The sequence below is a fragment of the Gekko japonicus genome, unplaced genomic scaffold, assembly GCF_001447785.1.
Source record: "Gekko japonicus isolate JY-2015 unplaced genomic scaffold, Gekko_japonicus_V1.1 scaffold213, whole genome shotgun sequence".
NCBI lineage: Eukaryota > Metazoa > Chordata > Lepidosauria > Squamata > Gekkonidae > Gekko > Gekko japonicus.
In genome coordinates this window covers 549,254-558,861 of record NW_015172557.1, presented here as the reverse complement: position 1 = coordinate 558,861, position 9,608 = coordinate 549,254, and the positions used below count along the sequence as shown (strand labels likewise).

At 40.1% G+C, this 9,608-nt stretch overlaps 1 protein-coding gene across 1 annotated transcript in view; it reads left to right on the top strand.

The window, feature by feature from the left end:
* Positions 1 to 9,608, top strand: part of FANCL (Fanconi anemia complementation group L) — a 72,796-nt gene that overhangs the window by 44,608 nt on the left and 18,580 nt on the right. Inside the window, exon 7 of the mRNA XM_015421204.1 lies at positions 4,105 to 4,173. Coding sequence (XP_015276690.1) covers positions 4,105 to 4,173 — 69 coding nt within the window. The remainder of the gene's footprint in view (positions 1 to 4,104; positions 4,174 to 9,608) is intronic.

Genomic DNA, 9,608 nt, shown 5'->3' with positions numbered 1-9,608 from the left:
AGGGGGAGCCAGCGGACGGAGCCTACCGGCTCCATTCGCCGCTGGCCTGAATGCGGCCGGTTAGTGTCTGGCCGGGAGAATTGCCCTCAGAAGACGCTGGCTGCATGACTGGCTCCCTCCCCTCCCAGCCACCCAGCCAATGGCAACCCAGGTTCGCTGAGGGAGCCAGTCATCGCAGCCAGCGTCTTCTGAGTGGCAATTTGTCCGCCCATACATTAACGGGGCGCATTTTAGAATTTTGGCACCCACTATTCAATTATAATAAGGGAGAGATTCAAAAATGTAATAATGAAATATAGATATATTAAGACATAGGTGTTTTGAAAATCTGAGATGCTTAATTAAACACTCAGGATTTCTTACCTCTTGTATAATCAACTGACTCTGATCGCAACCTTAAACAAACTTTGGCTCAAAATAAATCAGTCTCAATGGTAAATATGATTACACTACCCATTATATTTCTGGTCTTTCTTTTTCCTTTGGTGTGACCTTTTCTAATGCAGAACTAACTAGTTCTGAATGTATACAAATTTCACATTGACCAGTTGATTGTTCTGTGCTTTTTAGTCTCTCTTTTGAAGTGCATTAAAGACAGAAAAGCTATCATTCTGTACACCTGACTAAAGAGATAAAATGTCCCCTTTGAAAATAACAAATTTTGGGGGAAAATATTTTCCTGTTAAACTGAAACTTATTTTACTGATTAGACAGCATTAAATGCATCATTAATAGATTAGTAAAATTTTATACACAGACTCTTTGGTATATTTATGGAATTTAAAATATCTTAGTTTTCTGTAAGAAACATTTGTAACATACCCAGTAGTTCAGACTTCTACTCTCTATGCTACCATAGCACATGTATCTTAATTTTTACCATCTGAGCAGTAGCAAAAAATAAAAGTTGCGGGTAGGAAAAAATTATGTTGTAAACAAGGAAGTATATTATTTGGACAGAAAACAGTCACAGTACCAACTTACCAGCATATGAGTACCAAGTTAAATTTTGTAATATTGAAAACACGGAGAAAGCAGGTCTATTCTTAATCTTACTATGGTCTATTCAATAGGGCTTACTCCCAGGAAAGTGTCCTTAGGATTGCACTGTGAATTCTTCAGTGTAGGATCTTTTCTTTTTCTTTTTTTAAGTCCCCGGAGGGATATTTTTTATTTTGTAAAACTACAAAAACTACAAAGAAATATTAAAAAAGGGACTACAACTAAGGAGAAAGAAAAGCAAAGCACACTAAACTTTAAAACCCCAAGAGGAGGAGATCTTTTCACTGATAGTAAAAATGTTAGTACTGTTAGTGTTAATATCACAATATACTTGTAGAGTTCTTGCTTATAACAGTTCACTGTTTATATGTTATTTTATTAGTTGTTATGAGAGAAATCTCTGATCATCTTCTATTTTTCGCTTTAAAAGGCCATTTTCCAAGTCCTTCTGCCTTTGCTTTGGCTTTCTGTCTCTGAAATCGTATACCACTCTGGCAGGTCCTGCCCCCTTTTCTGCCGCAGAGTCCTCTTCCGTTCCCGAGGTAGCAGAGTCACTAGACTCTTTTGTCTAATTTCAAATGGAATGTCCTTTAAAGTTTTGATGGTTACATTTCCCATTTTCAGTGGAGTTGCTGAAGTTGCTTTTAAAATGTCTTCTTGCAAACTTGACCACTATTTCTCCAGGTGGGCTATTTTTTTTAATGTAATTGGAGTATGTCCTATAGGCTACCTCCATTTTGTTTACAAGTTCATCCGCTGTTAAGCCTACTACTGGGGCGATAATTTCACTAACACCTTCTTCAAGTCTTCTCGATCTGTTTCAGGAACCCCCTGAAACCTGAGAACCATGTTAGTTTTTTCCATCTGTAGCTGTAAGACTCGGTTCTCTTGGCAATTCTGCTGCATTTCCACCTCTCTCATCCTTTTCTTCAACTTCTTGCTTGTGGTGTCTGTCTCTTTAATTTTCTCGTTTGCCTGCTCCACTTTTTTTCTCTGTTTCGTTCAGCTGGAGCTGCTGTGCTGCGAAGTTTTTATTCAGCACAGTCAATTGCTGGTTAATACCATCGAGTTGTTCCATCACCGGCTTAAGCATATCCACCAGGAGTTTGAGGACATCTGCTCCCTCTTCCAGTCTCAGACTCTGACTGCCCGGTTTCGTTTTAAACTTTCTCTGCTGGGCCGCCATCTTTCCTGTTTTGTTTACAGTTTCTACCGCTCCCACATAACTTGGAAAACTCACCAAACGACTTCGCGATTCAGATAAGTCTCTCAAAACACTTTCGGTTTACTTCCTCCCCTCTCCCCCTTCATGTCTGATTATGTCTGTTTGTACATGTGCAAGTTTCTTCACAAGGTTGATGGATTTCTATTCTGTACGACCAAATGTGGTGCCTTCCATAGACATAGATCAAGATAGATAGCCATGTTTGTATCAGTAGAAAAGAGCAAGAGTTTGAAGAAGTGAGCAGTGACTCACGAAACCTCATAGCCTGCCACAGATTTTGTTAATCTTTAAGGTGTTACTGGACTCTTGCTCTTTTCTGCTGCTATAGATAGACTAACACGGCTACCCATCTTGAGTAAAACCTGTTTTATTTCACTTATTCCAAAAGGGGGGGGGGGAATTGTTATTTCAGCATTCCCTGTTTTTCCCCTCAAACTTTTTCACTATTTTTGAGGGAGAAAACCCTTGCCTTAAGAAGCATTTTGCTCATTTTAATGATAAAAAATATTTAACTTTTTTTCCTTTCGGGGGGAGGGCAGGTAGGGGAAAGCACCTTTTTCTGAATTTTCCCCGCCCCCCCCAGTCCTCCATATCTCTAAACCTAACCCAAACTTTATTTCCTTCACATTCAAGAAATTTACATGCACAGGGATGTTCTAACCAAGACTTTATGGCTGGAGAGGGGTGGTGGTGGTGGTAGTGCTCATCTGCTTCAGTTGAATTTCCCTCCCTCCCTCCCTCTCTTCACTTTATAACTTGTTTGAAAGTCATTAGTGTAACTGACTGAAAAGAGCATGATAAAATGGCAAACCGTAAGAGCTTTTGCAAGCCATAAAAGTTTCTCTTAAAAACTGGAAGTATAGTAGGGAACATAAACCATGGTAGCTATAATAAAATATAAGTGTAAATTTGAATACCAAGTAGCCAGAGAAATAAAATAAATTTAAGTGTAACATAGGTGAGGAGCAGGTGTGAGAATCGGGGAGAGATTACCAGAAGCGGATATAAAGTTATAAGAGAAGCTAAACTTCATTACCATAAAAGCCAATTGGATGTGGTCTACTACTGAATTAAGTTTAGCAGCGTCCATAGCATTAGAAAACAAAGTAGGGAAGATAATACATTCAGAGTAATAGGTGGCAAGTATTCAGGATTAATGTTGGGTGGATTCATTTGAAAAGGTTTAAATTGTATTTATATTTAACCTTACTTCTGCCTAACACCTCAAATATTCACGTTCTGCTTCTTAATCACAAGTTTCATTAAAGTGGATTAGGAGAAAGGTAGTAGTCTTATCCTCTATGCTCCTGTTTATCTGTCCTCCAAATCTGATGTTCAGTTATATACATCCCATTTATATCAGTGGGTCTTGTGTGTACAGGGAGTTCTTTTAAAGGGAGTTCTTTTAATGAGTGAAACTAATGGAAACTTCAGCACTCTGTGACATTCACTTTCCTTACCATAGCTTTAAACAAATGTATACGGCAGAAATCGTAGCTATGTACATTTCAATAGCACTGGAAGACCGGTTGTGGTGATCGCTTTATGCAGGTTAAATATAATTTGGGGTGAGATCTGGCAAGTGTCCTACAGGTATTCCTGACAAAGACAATGTCCTTCTGTGTTTGCAAAGAAATGTGATAAAATGCATATTCCTATACATGGGGAAACAGTTAAAGGTAGAACTGTCAACTCTATGATTCCCTGTGGAGGGCCAATGTATTTGTTTGACACCCCAAAATAAACTTATTGGTTCAAACTGTATTTACCCCTTTCTTCTGATTTGGCTATATTTAACCTATTCTCAGTTATGTATATGTTACAAAAATTATAAGTGAAAATGACTTAGTAATTTTCTCTTCTCTCCCCCCTTACAGTATCCCACAGAACCACCAGATTGTCTTGTGGACTTGCCAGTTCAGTTCACTGTTTTAGTCGATACACAGGTACATAACTTTTGAAAGCATTTTTGTGTAATACAAAGTTTATGTAACAAAGTATAGCAAAAATGTATGAGTTTATTTTCTATTTCTTTTCATTGCATGAGAAAAAAGGATAATTAACTGGATCTCCAATTTAGTATTAGTAAGGTAGGATCCAAAGAACTATGGAATTAGCTTTGTGAGTACAAGATGCACTTCTTCACTTCCAAAGTAATATTTCCTACTTATTCCCTGCCTCATAGCAAACTGCTTTTGAAAGTGAGGGGAATGCTAAAGTTTTGGTACTGTGAGAGGGAGGGAGGTTTTGGCTCTTCATTGAAAAAAGAAAAAAAATCCACTGGGCCTAAATGCAAATGAAATCAGTAGAATCAAAACTTCCTTAGCTTCTGCAGAGCAGGATTACTCTTTCAGAGCCTTACATTGTGAGAGAAAGATTATATGCTTAATCTTGGGTCAACTGGAAAAGTATTTGCAAAGAAGCAAAAGAGAATAGCAGCTTCCTTTGAAAGTATGGGCCAGATCTTATCAGTCCATCCTGCTGGCATGAGTGTTATTTCTCCAAGGCAAAGACTCTTTTGCTGATGCAATAGGCTGTCCTGACTGCAGAGGGGCTTTTGTGCTGGCCAAATACATTAGCAGAATGGACTAGAACGATCCAGCCAAGAGATTTTAACTTCCTTGAGCACATCTGTTTATATAAGTGGAGGCAGAAAGTTCCCTAATTATATAGCACAACCTAAACATAATAAATTAAATTGGAAGGAACCATACTTACAGTAGGGAAAAGTGGATCACTGTTATCACTGTAATAGTGCCAGTTTCCATTTCTGTTTAAGGGAAATGGTGAGGCTCATTGACAATCCACTGTGTTTCTTGATCAGACTGGATTCCTCAACTGCAACACAGTGATTTATGTTAAAATAGGAAATGCTGAGCAAGGACCAAGATGAATTTTATAAATGTGGTTGAGAATCTTTGAACTTCTATTCAATAAAAAAAGATTTTCACATGGAAATATTTTATATAGGAAAAAGCTAGTATTTCTGACAGGTTGTAAATACCGTATTCTAACCTGGCAGAATGCATCCTTGCTAGGAATCTTTTCATCCCTGTCAGATAGATATTCAAATACCATAAATTACTTCTACAGAATTAATAGTTTGTGCTGTTCATGGAAAGAAAATGCCCCCCTCTGGCAAGAATGCAAAATACTTAATTTTGAAAAAGAAAATCTATTGTAAACATAATAGTGTACCATCAGAATTCATGATACTTTACAGAAATAGCATGAGCAAAGTAGCCAGATCTGCTATTGGCATATTAAGGCACTTGACAAAGGTGAGACTGACCTGTTCTTTTGTTAATGTTAATTGGAGATCTGTAGAAAAATTACACATGGGCAAAAACTGGCATCTGTATTCAACCCCACCCCCACCCCAATTTCTCAGCTCAGCTGCTGAAAATCCACAGAGTTTGGAATCCATGTGTTTAATAAAAGGAGATAATAGTGTTGGATGTATGGATATGCCTATATTTGGGAGGCAATGGCGGTTAATTTGAGCTGCTTCTTATACAACTTGTTTTAGAAACAGCTTTCCAGGGTCCAAAGCCCTGTCTTCCTTTTAAAACCTGTCTTAGTCAACTGGAGCTGCCAGTGGTTGAACTGATTTTATTATTTTAATTAATTTATTTACATTATTTATTTATAATCCACCTTTCTCCCTGAGACTGAAGATCAGGTACGCAATGTAAGTCAATGCAATTAACAGGATGGCACATCCAATAAGCAATGTAATAGTATTACAACTGCAGAAATCTGAGACAGCACACATATGAACATGTCATGTTAAACTATGCAGAAATTACATAGTAGGCTAGTATGCATCATACACAGTAGTATACACCATCCCTTTTTGTTTATTAAAGTAATTTCCTCAACCATGGCCTCAGCCACACGGGCAGGAAAATGCGGGGGGGAGGCGTGGCTGTTTGCCTTGGAGCAAACTAACGTGTGACTGCGCGATCAAGGGTCGGGTTGAGGTCCCGTCGAGCTCCCGTGGTTAGGGGGGAGGTGCCGATCACACGACGCAGCAAAAAAGCAGAGCAGCACGGCAAACGGGGTTGTGGTTTTTTAAAAAACTGAAATGTGTGCATGCTCCGTTGGGTGCTTGTGCGCATCCGTGGAGACTTGGGGAAAGAAAACCTTTTTGCGAGGGGACATGGGCGGGCGCCGGAACTACCACCGGAAATGCAATCAGACGCCCACCCTTGCCCCGGGGTTTCCGGAAACTAGCACCTCTGAGGTAGTAGTTTTTTACCCCGCATCTTTGGCAGGAAGCCTCAGGTGTGCCACGGGAGCTCTATGCTTCCCAGATGTGGCGGTGAGATCGCGCCCGGAAAATCCGCCTATCTTACATCTCTCTAGCGTGCCTAATGCTCCGTGTGACCGGGGCCACTATGCCCCTTATTTCCTTTGTAATAATGCTCTCCTGAATAATCTAATTTTGCATAGTTTGTGGAACGCCAGGAGAGTGGGAGCCTTCTTGACCTCATTTGGAAGGCCATTTCATAAGGCAGTGCCCATAGCACAGAATGCACTTATATGGACAGTTGCTGATCTTGCCCATTTGCAGGGTGGCTCCTGTAGGAGGCTCTGATCAGATGAGTGAAGCTGTCGTGGTGAATTATAGAAGAAGGGGTGCTTCAGATAATGAGGGTCCAAGGCCATTAAGGGCTTTTTATGTGGTGGCCAATAAATCTTGAATTCACCCTGGTACTTGATGGGCTTCTGCAAGCTCTTTCTCCAAATATGCCCCCTATACAATTCTCAGCCCCCCGTATTGCTTCACATTTTCCAACCTATAGCCCTTTCTTATTGTAATCTGCAGAACATTAACTTTTTGATGTATTATTCCCCTCCAGATCATTATAATCCAGCCTTATGGTGTAATTCAGCTTGACACTTTAGAAAAGTTTCATTAACTTTATTAAGTAAAGAGCAACTCAAATATCCTTAGTAAGGTTCTCCTTTATTTATATATTTAATTTTCATATCCCATGAACTCAGTTTATAAAAATTACAAGGCAGTGTGCAGCTGTAAAGTCTAGGGCATTTTTATCCTACCTCTCCTAAGATCTAATGAGATAATAATAGTCTACAACAGTTGTTTCAGCTGCTACTCAGTGCAAGGGATTTTGGTCTCCTTCCCTTCTGTAGGATGGCTGGCCCTTAACAGCGAAGGAAGGCCAGGTGACAGTAGACTAGGCAGGCTGATGGAAGAAGCTCATGTTCTTTTTCTTTTCTCTCTCAGCAGAATAGTCGGCTGCTGATGGAGTTTAGTGTGGTTTTAATGCTAATCTCTTGAGAGCAGCTACCAGCTATCAAAAAAAGTAAGGAATAAATGTTACTTGACAAGGTAAAGATTATGGTCATAATCTCCTAGACTTCTGCTTGTGACTAGCTGATGTTCAAATGCTAGCCTCACCTATGCAACAATTTACAAATGTAATAGTCTTGTATATTCTGTTAAGGAGATTGGCTGGACTTATCCCTTGATCCTAAACATCTATTTTGCAGTATTTATTAGGAATATTTGCATGTGGGGATTGGGCGATACATTTATTTATTACAATTGTGAAATTGTTCTTTTATAGCAGTGTAGCTGTGATGACCCATCATAAACACCTTTGATTTGGTCTAGTAAATCTCTAACTAAAGCTATCTGTGTACAGTCAGTATACTTTTAAATGAGGGCCATAGTGGCTCAGAGGTTAAGACGCTGAGCTGCAGACCAGAAGGTCTGTAGTTTGGCAGTTCGAGACCCTAATGACTCATGATGGAGTGAACTCCTGTCTCTGGCCCCAGCTCCTGTCAACTTAGTAGTTTGAAAGCAAGAAATTGCAAGTAGATAAATTGGTACCGCTTTGGTGGGAAGGTAACAGCATTCCGTGCGCCTCAGTGTTTAGTCATGCCAGCCACCTGACCATGAAAATGTCTTCGGACAGCGCTGGCTCTTCAGCTTGGAAATAGAGATGAGCACCGCCCCCTAGAGTCAGATTCGACTAGCTTTCAAGCAAGGGAAACCTTTACCTTTACTATACTTTTAAAAATCACAAAAATCATACTCTGTAGCTGATGGAGTAGGATTGCCAGCTTTTGACTGGGAAATACCTTGAGATTTGGGGGGTGGAACCTGGGGGCAGTGGGGCTTTGGGAGGGGAGGGACCTTAGCAGGGCCATAGAGTCCACCCTCCAAAGCAGCCATTTTCTCCACAAGAACTGGTCTTGGACCTCTGGGGATCAGCTGTAATAGTGGGAGCACTCCAGATGCCACTGGCTAGAGATGTGAAGTCCCAGAAAAAAATGGAAGAATTCAGTAACTTCCTTTTTTTGAGGCCCTTTATTCAATTTTTTTCTGAAATTGGGGGGAGTACTGAAAAAAAATCCTATGAAATATTTTCTCTTTTAGAATGAGTGAAATCCTTTTAAAGATGAGGTGAGTATGCTGTAGAAATATACAGCTTTTAAATCCAAGATGCATTTCTGTACCTAGAAGGCTATCCCATCTTCATGAAGGGAGCATGCAGGGCTTTCATTGCTTCTCAACAGTTGTATGCCTTTTGTTGGCCTTTTGACCTGACGTGGCTGACCTTTTCCCCTCTCCTTCAAACCACTGTGACACAAACAGCTGTGGGTAAAAAGTAGCTTATTGCCCTACCTTGTAGGGGGGGAGAAAAATGGTCAGAAGGAGGTGGGGCAGAAACTGCACCAAAGCGTCAGAGGAAAGCTAAAAGGTTTATTGAGAACTTAGCTCTCTCTAACCAGATAGCAAAAATTAAGGTACATGTACTAAGATAGCATAGGATGCATCAGCTTGCAATTTTCTGTCAAGTATTGGGTATATAGAAGAGGAGGAGGCTGGAATTATACCCTGCCCTTCACTACCCAAGAGAGTCTCAGAGCGGCTTACAAACTCCTTTCCCTTCCCCTCCCCACAATAGACACCCTGTGAGGTAGGTGGGGCCGAGAGAGCTCTGACAGAAACTGCTCTTTTTCAAGAACAGCTGTGCCAGAACTATGGCTTGCCCAAGGTCATCCAGCAGGTGCAAGTGGAGGAGTGGGGAATCAAACCCGGTTCTCCCAGATTAGAGTCCGCACACTTAACCATTACACCAAACTGCGATTTTGCTTATATAAAACTAAGGCAGTCATAACTTGTAAATTCCATAAGTATGTCAAATATTGCAGTTTTATGTGTTCAAGTACTAAAATTAGTTTAGGTTTGATAAGACAGTTAAGTATTGCATATATCTCAATTTTTCATCAAATTTCCATTTCCCCCCTGAAAAAAACATTTAAAAAACCCCCCCAAAACCCATGGCTTTGAAATTTCAGGAAATTTTACATCTCTGACTCTTGAAAACTTGCAGGAATACAA